The sequence below is a fragment of the Lampetra fluviatilis genome, chromosome 10 (genome assembly GCF_964198595.1).
Source record: "Lampetra fluviatilis chromosome 10, kcLamFluv1.1, whole genome shotgun sequence".
NCBI classification, from domain to species: domain Eukaryota; kingdom Metazoa; phylum Chordata; class Hyperoartia; order Petromyzontiformes; family Petromyzontidae; genus Lampetra; species Lampetra fluviatilis.
The window spans coordinates 10,811,870-10,826,893 of record NC_136284.1 but is presented as its reverse complement, the minus strand read 5'-3'; the positions used below and the strand labels follow the sequence as shown (position 1 = coordinate 10,826,893).

The window sequence follows — 15,024 nt, the reverse complement described above, 5'->3', positions numbered from 1 at the left end:
ACACAAACAACAATACTCGCTTAATTGCAGTCAACTTACGGGAGTAGAAAACGAGCGGTAGAATTTTAAAGTGTATCGGACCCACCGCTGTTAATAAGCCACCGTTGCCGTAGAGACGAAGCACGCGGATGCAGCCGGGGTGAGTTTGCCATGAAACCGAGAACCAATTTCACTGACACGACAAGAGTTACTAAACAAATATCGTCTTCAATATCGCCCCGTCACTATGACCTGGGGTTGGTGGTGGTTCGCCCCTTATAATCACTCGCTTCACGAGTGTTTACGTGAATCATTTGCGAGTCTGACAACGCGCGTTCGTATCCACGATTCGCGGAGCCGAGATACGAAGGCTGCAGTACATTTTCGTTTATTTTGTCGCACTTTCCTTGATGATGATGATTATTATTGAGAGTATTGTTGTACCTGTAACGTACCGACTCCGCATTTGCTCAATCTCTAAGACAGAGAGAGAGAGCACGACCCAGGCGCGATGGGAGTGTGAAGACAGTCTAAGCTAAAACTTGTTTTATATTTAACCAGGTAAAGTCCACGTAGCTGTTTAGCTATCTTTCAGAAGCGACCTGACCATCACAAATGACAGCTCAACGAAGTGGCTTATCATCACGTGGAAATGTATCGCAGCCAAATAATCTCAATAAATAATCTAAACTCATTATTAGAAAAATCCCGGCGTTCCGTTTGTCCGTTAACTAAATTATTAAGAGCCTTTCAGAAGGTCTGAATCAAAGAGTAATAGAAAATATCATCCATAATCGAGGCTGTCGCCTGATGAAGCCAGTTGTAATTACTGGCGAAACGTCGTACTCAGATTGTAAATGTTGTGGCTTGGCTCTCCAACACAACCGGTGTGCTGTACTAGTACACTACACTATACACTACTCTACACTACACTATACACTACTCTACACTATACACTACACACTAGTGCTGTACTAGTACACTACACTATACACTACACTACTCTACACTATACACTACTATACACTATACACTACACACTAGTGCTGTACTAGTACACTACACTATACACTACACTACTCTACACTATACACTACTATACACTATACACTACTCTACACTTTACACTAGTGCTGTACTATTGACGAATTGGCCACGTTCTGTTTACGTGACAACCCTTACTAGTTGGCTGTGTCGGGTGGTGGCGGGTTTTAACGACACATTTATATATTTACGCGATCTAACCCAAAAACCTCTATTATGGAGGTTTACAACAATTGTCGACCCCCCCCCCCAAAAAAAAAAAACTAAATGACATTTCTTTCGTAGGCAAATATGCCTACACACTCGACATAGAGTCCAGATGTATTTTGTAGGCATATATGCCTATATCTGCCTCCCCCCCACCCTGTTTAGACATGTCTCTGTCTGACTGGTCGGTTTAGTTTGGCCAGGGCTGCTGGTGAACAGGCGTTGCTCGTTTTAAATAAGTCCTGCGCATCAGGACCCGCGTGTAAAATACCTCCACAGAATTTTTTTTACATTTCTCTTTGCATCAGACGCTTCGAAATTTCAGGAAATCCAAGAGGACACATTTGGCGCTAAACTTAACATTTATCTGATGAACTTTTAAGGTACAGCCCGTTAGTATCTGCACACATGAGGGGGGGGGGGGGGGCTGGAAGAAGAGGACATCAGTGGAGCCGCGAAGCACCAAGAAGCCCTCCTCCGTATTCGCTAGAACACGGCGGTCGTAGGCTGCCGAAATTCTCGTGTTTCTAAATTTGGAGGGAAAAACCGGAGGACCCGGAGAAAATAAATCTACGCGACCACTGGGAGGATATGCAATGTAGAGCGTAATACGTGTGGAAGCAAACCGGAGTACCCAGAGAAAACCGATGCGAGCGATAGGACAGCACTCTATCCCGAACAGCTGGAACAGAGTCCGGCCACATTTTTGCTGTACTGTGTTCTCCTGGCACCACCTTGATGCCCACGGGAAGGGAGTTTCGTAACATTTGTGTGATATTAAATGGGGGTACCTCCACGGTGCCCCCATTTAATAAAGAGAGTGAATGAGATGGTTTTTAAAATATATACAGCTTAAGACAATGTATCGGGGTTGAATATTCAGAGGTCGATCAAATAGGTGACAATTTGTTGGGTGTCACCATTGCTCGTCGTGTCCGGTAGACTTGCTGCTGTCATACGGTTGTGGAGGTAATGCGTGTCAATTCTCGTTTGAGTGTGGAACCACTTTGGTTTTGAGTGTTGGCCAATGCTAGTCCACAGATGGTCATCATCATCAGTGGGCCCAGTGCAGAGAATGTTACAAATTCAGGCGGAGGGTTTTGTAGGAAGTCACGGAATGATAAACTCTTTCACTTTACAACAGAATCGAGAACAGGGAAGATGAGGTTCACATTTTACATCTCATCACCATGTCACTGTCAACCCACTGCTGAGTGAAGGCACCACCATCCCTCATGGTGCTACGATGCCACAATCCATCTCCATTGCAGTATTCCTCTCGTGCGTGTTCTCTTTATTGGCTGCCATGCATTGTCCACGTCTACAGTGTCCTCGCTCTGATTGTGCAGCTTTGGTTCATTTAATGAATGAGGTGAATCAACGAATGAGCGAGTGAACGAATGTCCATTACTTATGAAACAGGAAGATCTCATTGAGATTCGTTATTGCTGTTGGCAAGAAGGATTTGAGTTATCAGCTGTCTCTAAAAACTACAAAAGGGCCAGTCGGCATGAAATTTTCGTAACAAATTAAAGTAGGAAATTTGAGCTGTGACAAGCAAGGACCTGCTGATCATGATGATAATATCATCAGGACTAATGTGCACTTTGCATCAAACAAGGTGTCTGCTATGGCCTTTTGCGGGAGTAAAATTGTCATCTCCTTGAAAACTGGTGGCTCATTGGCATGCACGACAAACACCACACGCGTTGTTATTCAGAGCTTCATTTACATTACTAGTTTGTTTTGGGAAGTCGAGTATGTTAATCATACTTTTTTTTCTTTCGACTGTTATGCTTCTGTTGTGCTGTTCGTTCAATATCAGGGTAACCCAAGTTTGTTGCGTCTCCGTGATGGATGGTGCAAGCTGCTCATAAAATGAATCCAGCTAAGTTAGGGAAATGGACACTGAAACTTTGCAGCCATGAGATTTCTATCAATCCACCAATTTCCACGCAGTCTTTTTAGCGCCAGAGAAAAATTGATTGCATGCCTGGGCTCTCAGTTCTATAAATCCTCTTCGCTAACAGCTGCACTGCTTTGTAAATGATGCTCTTGCACGTATTGTGGGGTAGTGTGTATACGGAGCCATCAATTATATATGTCAGGTTAGCTTACCATGTTATAGTCTCGATAGAAAGGCTTTATCGACCTCTCTCGTGAATATTATAATTTGACTGTTATGACGTCTCTGTAAGCATGGCTGCCTTAAAACTCCCCATGCTTTTGCATACAACTCTTAAAACGATGCCTCTACGTGAATAATAAGCAATGGCAGAAACTCACACTGCATTTCCTGAGGTTCCACCTACCCTTCACTTTTCAGATTTGGTGGACCCACGTGTTGCTAGGGAAGATCTCCTTCCTGGGTGACTAATGAGCAGCTCGTTTGGTTTGTGGCAGAAACGCCACCCAATTAGCTATCTCTATAACGACGCAATGCCCAATCCACAAATATACGAAGGAGACATCACAGCGACACACTCCGCTGCTCCTCCTGACACGCTCATCTGGTTTGACCACCTGAATGTGAAATTGTAGTTGTTGTTCTGTATCCACATCAGCCATACGAAAGCAGAAGCTCACTTTAAGGATGCAGCGGTGCAAGTATTTTAGAGGCAACTGGGGGCCCTGTCAGGGGTCTGTTAGCGATTTAAAAAAACCTTAAAGCTACCGAAACTCTGTGCCAGGTATTCATGGCTTGGAACTTCAATTCACAAGCCTGGGCCTCATGTCGTAACATGAGAAGATACAAAAAATGTGGCTCTATTCCAGACATCTTTTTTTTGCATTTGGTATATTTTCTCTAACTGCCAATTCGAGTAATTTGGTAGTGTGTTTTATAAAACTGAAGTGAGACTGCATTTTTTACACTGGGCTGTTAATAAAAGTGTCCTTTGGCACGAGACGTCACGAGAAGTAACGATGGCCAGGGCTTGAGACCTAACAACGTAGTGGAAGCCAAAAGAGTGAACGTGCTGAAGAGGGCGTGCAACATGGAGGTGGAGTAATGAATTCGTTTGTGTGCAAGAGCTCCTTGGATTGCTGCACCGTGGGACTGCCAGAGATGGCGATGGATTGCGGAGGCCTACAACCAGCAGTGGAAAGACGATGGCTGACCATGAGGGTGATGGACACATTTTTTTTTATGCCACATCATTGGATGAAGCGCCAACTTCCCTTGTGATGTCACTGAAATAAAACCTCAATTTGCCTATACAGTACAATTTACATGAAACTCAGTCTCCTGGTTCTCCTGCCAAAACATTTCCTGTCATTGATTTTGGAAAAGTGGTGTCATGTTCTCAGAGCCCTAAGGCATGACAGAGCGACGAGGTGGTCGTCTCAGCCCAAAACAGAGGGCGAGGTTTGCAACGAACACATCGATGTATACAGTTACATATTTCCGTGCTCAAGATACACCCATCAAATGAAACGTGAAATAATTGATTATTTATCATTGATGCAAACTACAAGGAGGGGATATGCAGTTACATTTCGGTTATTGACAAATGTGACGGTCAAAACTAGACCAATGTTTTTTACCTATTGTTAAATTGAAATGTGGCCTCCAAATCCTGATAATTTATCGAATCACAGGAACTGAGAGGGGCAAGGGGTGGAGAGAGATTGGCTGGAGAGCCCTCCCTATATATTTAGCTTTATACTCCGTTTGCTATCACGGATCGATATCCAATTCAACCACTTGATTGTCGCGTCATCGAGTTCAATCAACCTTTTCATTCCACCTTCGAGCTGCCGTAAGGGCAGTCAACAATGTGGACGTCTGTTTGTTGGGCATCTCCACATGCCACCTCTGAGGTAAATAAAAAAAAAACAGGACATGTCATGGCAAAGTCACGTAGAAGGGAAATAATAAAATACCGAAAGAACCAAGAAGATGAATCCCTGCAGTCACGAAAGCTTTAAATCAAAATGTCATGGCAAGACGAATATATCACAATACCGGATGAGGAGTGAACTCATTTCTTTAAAACTGATTTTTGTGTTTAGTTTCTTGTCCTTCCCCAGCACCTCCGATAAGCATGGTTGTCGAAAGAAGTTTTTATTTTCATTTTTTCAGTTTTCATTTATTTGGAATAGCCCTGTGAGCCATTCGGCTCTTGAATCGGGTGCAACCGCAACAAACAAAAACATGAACTGGACTGGGCGAGTTCAACATACACACATACAAACACGTAAATGCATTGTCGTATGCGATGTATGACGAGCAGCTGACAACAACCGGGATTTTTGACGTCTCTAACCCAGCTTAAATATACGCTGCCAAGCTTGGTGGTGTCCATTCAGACGCTGTCTTTCCGACAGTCCTGTTCTTCACCTGAGGACGGCTGCTTGCGTTGTGGCCGAAACGTCGTGAGAATTGTATTTTATTATGTTTTATTTTTATTATTTTATTATTTCCCTTCTACGTGACTTTACCGAAAGAACCAAGAAGATGTCTCGGGGAGACATTTCTTTTTTCCCAGGAGAGCCACCTCACCAATAGGATGTCCCGGCAAAGCCAGGTTTAAAGGTGGCGACTTCTAAGCTGCGTGCGCAGCTGCAAAGGTGCAACATCAGCGCGTCGCTTCAACGCAATGACATCTCCCCTGTTTGTTGTTGTTGTTGCTCTGCAGTCGAAGCCACGGCGATGGACGATGAGAAGCTGGACTGGGCGAGCCTGGAGAGGGAGTTGCAGGCAGCCGTGGCTGCCGATGCCAAATACCAGCGTGAGAACGAAGCCAAGCTGCGAGCCATCACGCAGAGAGTGGGCTCTTACGAGGAGTTCAGGTGCTGGCGAAATGGTGCTGTTTTGTGTACTTTGTTTTTGCCATGCTCCCTCATCACACGGGGCAGAGTGTCCTGGAAGTTTCGCAAGTTACTCTCTAGAATGCCTGCACTGACGTTTGTTGTTGTGTGTGTGTGTGTTATTGCTCTCACTGTAGAGGAGTCTACCAGTCGCCATTGAGATGCAATTAATATATCATTTTAATATCATCCACGATATATCCACTGGGGGATGAAGGCTGACCAACACCATGTTGGTTATAGGGCTTATTTGACCGGAATTCACTCCACTGGTCAGTGTGGGTTGGTAACGGTGGCATGGCTGTCAACCCATACGGTTTAGACCCCGTATTCTTGTGCAGGGAAATTTAGTTTTGAGGTCCATACGGCGTACAGCCGTTTCAACACGGGAAAAAACAAATATGTGTCTGTATTTCTCCCTTATGATGGGACTTCATAGCATGAAACGTTGAGCTTTATAACCTCACGGGGTGACCAATAGAGTCTATATTGGTCTGTATGAGGTAGGCACTGATAAGGGGTTGACAGGTATGCAGTGGGGAGCATAGACGTTGGAGCATAGTACAGTACGATAATGGATTTTTGTATACTGCCCTCTGCTGACAATCTGGCCTTGCAGAAGCCTAAGGTAACGGTTGCATGTAAGCTTGTTACGAGATAGAACACATTCCCAGCGATATGGCTCTAAGCAATGAACGTGTGCTAATTGACATGGGTGGTGTGGTAAGAGTCTGCAATAGCCATTGCAATCCTCGGTGTGAATTATTCTGACACCCAGTTTGGTATCAAAATAATTCAAGAAAGCTGCAAAAAGTGAAAACCATGTTCCCAAAATGCATGATTGTTATTTTAATTGAAAGTGAACACACTTTAGCGTAACTAAATTAATATAAATGTTTAGGAACAATAAACTACTGCCTCGACGTGGGCTATAGTATGCAATGGTTTGGTAAGTAACGTTTATGTTTGATTTAAATGATTTATAACGAAATACACGAACTAGGCTTCCTTTTACACGGGTGAACAATATATGTTCACAGTCTGCAATGGGTCTATAGCCATTTTTTATTGACAAAAACACTAAATCTCTATCCAGTAAACATTACATCTCTATACAATCATGGGTTTATATTCTCCCCCCAGAAAATTCTATGAATTGCAACACAGCTCGAGGTAGCGATTACATTCCCAAAACATTCATTTACTTTCACATTACGGTGCCTTGTAGTGCCTCTAGGTGGGTCACATGTGAACCAAATACACACAATGCATACAAAGCTATCGATTCTCACACGTACAATTCTGTGCAAGTATTACAAGCATAAGAACATGTTTTGCGAGCTTAAGAATATTTGTTTTAATGCACAAATCGATGCGTCGTTGCACCCCTGCTGCCCAGGGACATTGTCTTAGCATCGCACCTGAGGCCCTTGGAGACGTGCGACAAAGTGCGACTGGGCGGGGACGTTCACGCGCAGCGCTGGAACGCGTTCGCGACCACCAAGGAGGAGGGGAGTGAAGAGTCGCAACATGAAACGCCACAGGTCTGTCCATACGTGTGTGTGTTGAACTTTTTTCGCGCCGTACGTAGCCAAGCGTGCTAATCGGAGGTGCCGGGGGAAGGACAGCGAACTAAACAAAACCGCACCATTGGGCAGAACACATTCTTTTTGGTTGAACACATTCTTTTGGGTTGAACACATTCTTTTGGGTTGAACACATTCCTGCGGAGGGAGCTGGTAGGAACGTTGGGTTGCTCGGTCAATGGCCAGGGTCAACGGCGGCGTGGTGTATTCCGCAAATATTCCCGACTGTGAGGGCGGGCACAAGCCGGCGTGAGTAGGTTAAACGTTGAGTTTTATAAGGGCACCACGGGGTGACCAGCCCCTCCCTCCCCACCCAGCCCCACCCACCCCCCACCCACCCCCCACCCTCCCCACCCAGCCCCTCCCCACCCTCCCCTCCCCACCCAGCCCCACCCTCCCCTCCCCACCCAGCCCCTCCCTCCCCACCCAGCCCCTCCCTGCATGACGGACGGACACAATAATCCCCTGTGGGCTGGTGTAACCAGGAGGTTCCTACCAGTATAATGTGAGTTTCTCGGGGTAGCTTATTGGTCAGAGTACTGAGGTGGCACTGCTGGGATTCTAGGTTTGAATATGGGCAGACACCCACGACTAAAATCGGTGGCCAAGTGGAGTGAATTGATGGTTTCAGCCCAGTCACTAATAACTGCACAAAACATACATGGCGTTACATTTGGGTTTTCACCTAATTTGGGTAAGTTTCACTTCTTAACACTTAATAGTTTCTGCAGGGTATATAACAGGTCTGATCCTCGTGCGGATAATGATGCCTATTGATGTGACCTCAGAAGTAGTTATGTGATGTTATCTTTCTCGGCCTTGGAAATTGGAGACTGGACATTTGTTCATTGCATGACATGATGCCGATAGCACAATTAGAATGTGATTGAGAAGGATTTTTTTTAACAAAGCTGTCCCTAAACATTGATTATTTAGAGTGCTTTGCCCGCAGAGTTTATATATATTTAAAGTTTAATGTAACCTGTTTGTCTTCAAGACAGCTGTCGGACAGTTTACATTCCTGCTGGCAAATATTCACAGGGAAAACCACGCTACTTAAACACATCAGTAATGGCGAATGTATACAGTACACAGAAATGCGGTTCACTGTGAAGTCAACATTCATTCAGTGCACTAGGCCATCAGGAAAGATTTTACAAATCTCGTAGAGTTTTTGAATCAGATTCCTGTCAAAATGGCGTATAATCCTCCACTCAGCCTCTGTTTGTAAATAAAAGAAAAAATCTATAAACTAGTTTGGCATATCTGATTTGCTTAAACTTTTCATGTAAAACCAGGTTTAAGGGGATTCCTCAAAACATTTCAAATTATAACGCAACTCAACCTGGTATTTTCTAAGTTTCTTAGTCTAAATATGTATACTATTCCATGTAATAGAGGGCTCGTGTAGGTTCAGATTGGAGTCCCAGGACCAGAGCATAAATTTGTACCACCAAGGTGACAAAGCCTTCGCAGTGCTAGTTTATTTTTATATGATTCATAGCACTCTGGTTGCTCTGACCCGAAATGTTTTTCTGAGACCGCCATCGGCATGCTCCTTAGTCATTCACTTGACGGCTTGCTGGCCACGGAATCAAGCCCCTGCCTCCAGAGCGCGCTGACAGCTTCCGAACGTAAACTACTCGTATGCAATCGTTATCACATCACAAACCTTTATCGGTCCTATAAATAATTTGGCACCAATAAAATGTTTCCGCCGTGGGTGCCAGCGACAAGAGATTTATGCCAATCCGGGCCCATGAAACGCAAGTTCCATTTCCCCCGGCGACTCTCTCCATCTCCGCCACCCACCCCCCCCCGCGCACTCAGCCGTCAAAGGAGCTGCCGTGTACGGCGCTCGAGTTCAACCGCGACTGGCGCCGCCGCTCGTCCCCGGACCGCTATGCACTGCTGCTGCGCGTGGGCGCGCGGTGTTGCCTTGACCTCTTCCGCGCCGAGGTTGGCTTTGGGCTGCTGGGCGAGGCGGCCGTCGCGCTGGCCCAGTGCTTCCGTGACGAGGACGCCCCCGCCGTGGCCGAGCTGCTCGGAGCCCTCGTCCAGACCCCGCGGTTCAAACTCAACGTGCGCCTCCTTGGCGGCGCGGAGTTGGAGGCCGTCCGGAGCCTCTGCCGGCGCTTGGGGTCGGCGTGCGAGCGCCGGGCCACGGAGCGATCCGTGCCCGGCGAGGAAACGGCGCCCGGGAGCGGCCCGAGAAACAACGACGGTGCTGGCCGACGGGAGGCGGAGAGCAGAGGCGTTGAGAAAGAGTTGGCGCCAGTAGAAGGGTGGCAGGCAGTGGGCGGGGGAGCCCGGGAGTTCACCGCAAAGTCGATGAACCCTGAAGACTGCCTCACCTTCGAGAGCGTTGAGGCTCTGAGAAAAGCCTTTGGAATTGAGTGAGCATGCCAAGGATACAATGGGGCTTTTAAAGTTGGGAATTAAGGCACCCAATGGAAACGTTTGTTCTCCACCTACAGCTGGTCATCCACATTTCAACACGAGCCATTAAATAACTGGAGTTTAAAAAGAGGCGTCTGCTGTCTCATTAATCAGTTTTTTTCCGTTTTATTTAATAGTTGATAACCAGTCCCCCTGTAACGTTTTGATATACCACTTTTAAATTAACTACAAGCATATAAATGCTGCATGCATTGGTCTGTAATGACAGCAAAATATATTAATTGAATTGTCTCTTTGTAGTTAATGTGCCTTACAAACCAGCCCTGTAGCGCCGTGTCTTCAAGAGTTCTGTGTTGTGGTCAAGTATAATTAGGGTTTTTTGTTTGATTAATAAAGCCATTTTTTCTCCACTTGCCATTGTTATATTTGACGTAACCATCTTTAGCGTGTTAAATATTTTATCATACAGAGCTCTGTTTAATCTTAATGAATGTCGACATTCATGCGAAGCTGCACACGGTCGCAGATGGTACGATGAATAATTGAACATTCCTGAGAACCAAAATTATGATCCTTGGAGCATGGATAAATTGGCTCAGGAACAAAGCAGGCCAACAAGTACTTTATTAGAAAGCTTCATTGATTTGTTTTACTTCCTGCATTAATAAAGTGGTACAAAATCTCACTGCACTGACAAAGTTATGCCACTTAGCGATCACAACAGGTTTATATCCAATAGTTGGAATATTTGCGTGGATAAGAGCACCCATACTCAAATCTGAATACATGATATTTTCATCAGTCAGGCTTAACAATCTTGCAACTTTCCCTTGAACCTCAAAGGCTTCTGGACATATCTTTGGGCTTCTATTTTATTGAAGACATCTGCCTTGTTTACCATTTTACCTATATAACCTTTCAAACGGCAGGTTTTAAGAAGTGTTGGCTCAAGGGAGCCCCCATAGGCCGCCACTCGTTGCTATGAGCAAAGTATAAAGCGAGTCCATTTGTCCAAAGATACTTCACATTCTCATGAAAACTACAAAACCCATAAACCGATCACTCCGAAACTTACACAGCTCGCCAAACCATTACTGAGCCCTGTGTAGTTTTTAAGCAATAAAATAAGTTTTTTAAAAAGAGTACGTGCTTACAATGTTTATGCTATGGGTCAGCTCGTTGACTAGTGCAGTAGTTTGCACAGTTGCCATGTTTGTATTTTCTTCTTTTCGTATGCACAGCCTTAGCACGGCCGGCTGAATCCTGTAACAAAAAAAAGTTTAAGCTCTGTTCATGTACTGGTTAGCCAGCTTGTTTTCCCCTTTTGTATACGCAAATCGCACAACCTTTATAATTGCACCGCTCAACACAATCGGGTATTATAGGTGTGGTGTCAAAAAAACACCGCATAGCCCACACAAGCGCGTCTTTGCCTAAATCACCTGGAATGCGCCCCGGTCTCATCAGGGTCTCGGAAGCTGGCAGGGTCCGGCCTTGATCGCGCTCGGATGAGCGACCACCACATTCACTCCCCTGAACTGACCAGCACGGTGAGGAATGGCCAAACAAATCTCCACGGCGTGGAAGGCCTTCATCCAGCAGTAGCTTGATAATGTGCAGGTTTGCTACGCAACCAACGCAGATGCAGGAACCAACAAAAGCAATGAACTGCATCTGTTCCCAAGCTTTGCTTCTTATTCCAATTGCTTTGCGGTATTCTGGCTTTGACACTTGACATTTCACCCCATCACGCTATCAATACGGTGACAGAGAATGCAACAGGAAACCCCGCAAACGTGCACAGACAAGACTCGTTACAACCGCTTAATTGCCACCTTTTCTGGAATAAACAGAAGAGTGCACTTACAACGTTCGGTTTAGTTTCACTGCTTTTATTGACAATGATAGCTTCAGTTGACATCACTTGTTTCAGCTGTCACCAACAATAGTGATATTAAAACGTAGTCAGTGCAATACTTATCACAATATGCCCAACGACTGCACTGTACTCTGCTCAAACACGTAAAGCGCTCACATGCCATGGAAAAAAAAATAACACGAACGCAAGTTGCACTTGAGCAAACTTAATTAACAATAATAAAAAAAATCATAAATTGGTATATATAAAAGAAAAACCCTATAATGAAATAAATACGCTTTCATTATATTACTGCCATATATAGCGAGTCTAAAATGGGTCGTTTTTTTACATACAGCAGCTGAAATGGTGTTGCAAATACTTCCATAAAAGCAGTTAAATAGTTAAAAATTAGATCTAAACACTGACTGCGTGGCTTCAATCGTCATTTACCACTCCTTCATTTAAAATTAAAATGTTCAGGTACCAGTCATTTATAAACCGTTGCTGATTAAAAAGAGTTTCACTTTCAAACGTACTGGGTGAGGCATAAAGGTATGTATTTTTTTTTTACATTACAGCATTTTTAAATACCACCACTAAAATAATTATGCTTAATCACCAATTCCTTTTGTCAGAAAACCAAAAAAAGCATATTCATCCTTTTTCTCGATACTTTTTTTTACAACGCGACCAATTTCACCAATTACAAGGCGCCTGAACAGCAGTCGGTGTAAACTGATTTCATGTCATGACTAAAGTGCACCTCATAACGATGTGAAGTAGACATTAATAACTTTTTTCATGATTGGCAAACATTAGACACTGACTGCCAGTGTTATGTTTTCCTCAAAATTTCACAGTGGGATAAAAAAAAACCGGTTTATTTATCATCGTTTATACTGCAAACTGCACAGTATTGTAACATAACACATGAAACTCAATGGCTCTCACAAGGTTAAAGTTCAATTCACAAAATTGCCATTTAGCGTCGTATAAGAGTTAATTAAAATTTCCCGTATGCACAGCTGAAGGGGAATGAACATGTGCATTTTATGAGCATCTTGAAAACAGTTTTCTCATGGATTCATTCGCCCCTCACCCCATTGTAGGAACATGGAATGGCCACCACTATCTCAGGGCTGTAAACAGCAAAGGGGGATCCTCCCCATGATCATTTACGTGGAAACCACCCACGTGTCAATAGCATAGGCGTAACATAGTGGGCCCTGTTGATGCTCAATGAGAGCAGCATAAACATCTCTAAACAAGAGCGCACGTTATCATAATACGCCTCACCCAGCACTCGGAAACTTTCTAAAATATTTCAAGTTTTCCATTTAAAGCGCCCCCTGGTGTGCTGTCACTCCCAACGGTAGGTATTTCAAGATAAAACTCTATACATACCACACACGCCAGTAAATATTTCTATTTTTTTCCTTTATATATGAACACCACGTGGTTCATTATTACAATTCTATTTTCAATCGTAACATTATTTTGCGAAAACATTGGACGGCTCCAAAATAAGCTCAAGAGTGTGGATTTCTCACACAGTCTCCTTTAGAGGCAATAGAAATCCACAGAAGCAGCGAACAAAATGATTTGTTTAAAATGTAACCATGTGCAAGATTTAACCAGAGCCAACAACCTCCACAACGACAATTAAACCTACGCAGAGACCACGTCTTACTCTGAAAACAAACACGTGGACGCCACGATCGGATAAGCACTTCCGTGGATTTCTAACTGGCCCCCATTCGTCATGCCTACCGCATCTCTCGCTCTCCGTTTTAGTTCGCAGCAGCGAGAATCGCTTTGCACTCCCCGTGTAAAGCTCACGAGTGAAATAAATACCTCTGGCTCGACGTGCCGGCTTCAACAGTCATAGTTGGGCTCGGAATGGGTTTCTCACAATTAAACATCCTCCTTAGGCTTCGTGGTGAGAGGCAACTTGTTGGGGCCGGGCTCGTGCTGCGCTTCGCACACCGCCGCCTCTTCATCCCGAAAATCTTTGGCAACCGGCGGCGGAGAAACCTGACCGCGCCCGTCTCCTGCCCTTCGCCATGTGGCGGGCGGCTGCTGTTCGCGCGCCGTGCCACCTTCCGGCGCACTCGCGGACGGCTCGCCCTCGCCCCGGTGCTCGTCTCCGCCAATGGACAGCCCTTCCCGCGAGTCGATCGCGCTCGGCGGCTCGGCCGAGCTGAGGGGCTCCGCCGGGAGCGCATCTAACTGGCAGACGTGAAGAGCCGGAGGGGAGCCCTCCAATTCTTCCGCTATGGTCACGCGTGGCGTCACGTCCTCTCCAGCGCCGTCGCACATCGGCGCCGACGCGGACTCGTGTACCGGCTCAACGAACTTTTCCGTGACCAGGGCGAGGGGAAAATCCCGCGCGGCGTGCGAGCCGGGATTCTCCCCTTCCTCGTGAGGCGAGGGCGTTTCGCCGAGCTGAAACGGCACCGTTGGCACTTCTTGCAAGGCGACGGTGGTGGTGGCGGTGGTGGTGGCGGTGGTGGTGGCGGTGGTGGCGACAGTGGTGGCGACGGTGGTGGTCGTTATGAAGGGCAGCTCGGCGTGAGCGGTGCCCTGGTTTGGCAAACACGTCGGCGCGCACGCCGCCACAAAGTCGCCGTTTGAGAAAAGGCCGGCCATCGGCAGGGAGGAGGACGCGCTGGGGAAGATGCGGACGGGCGCACAGTCGGACGGCGGCAGACTGAACATGGAGGAGTCCAAGGCGTGGGGAGGCGGCGTGTCGCTGGCAACCTCGACCTGGGCGTCTGCGCCCGGCACTTGAAAAAACGGCATGATCCTATAGCCACCTGCTGCCGGGGCGTCCGGTGGCAGCTCCCCGTCGCTAGCGCCCGCGTGCATCGAAACGGCCGCGGGGCAGGCGGGCAAAAATTCTCCTTCCTGCACGATGGCCACGTCACTGAGGAAGGGGTGCGCCATGTGAGCACCGCTGGCAGCCATCACGCAGCTCAGCCTGCGGGCACGCACGGGATCCATATCAGCAAAGGGTTCCCCCCACTTTATAGATCATAATCAGTCCTTTTTTTATCAATCCACGGCTGGATGAAGGCCAGCTCAAAAACTAGATGTATAGCCTCACGGGGCCAAGTTGTGGGCAGTCGAGAGCAC

At 46.1% G+C, this 15,024-nt stretch overlaps 2 protein-coding genes across 7 annotated transcripts in view; one reads left to right on the top strand and one right to left on the bottom strand.

Moving 5' to 3' along the window:
• Nucleotides 1-42: 42 nt before the first annotated feature.
• On the top strand, nucleotides 43-10,380 carry DNAAF19 (dynein axonemal assembly factor 19). Its single transcript, XM_078860018.1, has 4 exons — nucleotides 43-139; nucleotides 5,871-6,024; nucleotides 7,442-7,586; nucleotides 9,459-10,380. Exons 2-4 carry the CDS (start codon nucleotides 5,885-5,887, stop codon nucleotides 10,026-10,028), a joined length of 855 nt encoding a protein of 284 aa, XP_078716144.1. The 5' UTR covers nucleotides 43-139; nucleotides 5,871-5,884; the 3' UTR covers nucleotides 10,029-10,380.
• Nucleotides 10,381-11,910: 1,530 nt separating this feature from the next.
• LOC144934570 (uncharacterized) overlaps nucleotides 11,911-15,024 on the bottom strand; it is a 38,518-nt gene continuing 35,404 nt past the window's right edge. For all 6 annotated transcript variants that reach the window (XM_078860509.1, XM_078860508.1, XM_078860512.1 and 3 more), the window contains exon 6: nucleotides 11,911-14,869. In XM_078860509.1, the coding sequence (XP_078716635.1) occupies nucleotides 13,804-14,869 (1,066 nt within the window). In that variant the 3' untranslated portion in view covers nucleotides 11,911-13,803. The remainder of the gene's footprint in view (nucleotides 14,870-15,024) is intronic.

Coding starts and splice junctions, on each gene's coding strand:
- DNAAF19 (XM_078860018.1), top strand. CDS start 5,885: ATGGACGATGAGAAGCTGGACTGGGCGAGCCTGGAGAGGGAGTTGCAG. Junction 6,025..7,441: donor GGCTCTTACGAGGAGTTCAG/GTGCTGGCGAAA, acceptor CCTGCTGCCCAG/GGACATTGTCTTAGCATCGC. Junction 7,587..9,458: donor CGCAACATGAAACGCCACAG/GTCTGTCCATAC, acceptor CCGCGCACTCAG/CCGTCAAAGGAGCTGCCGTG.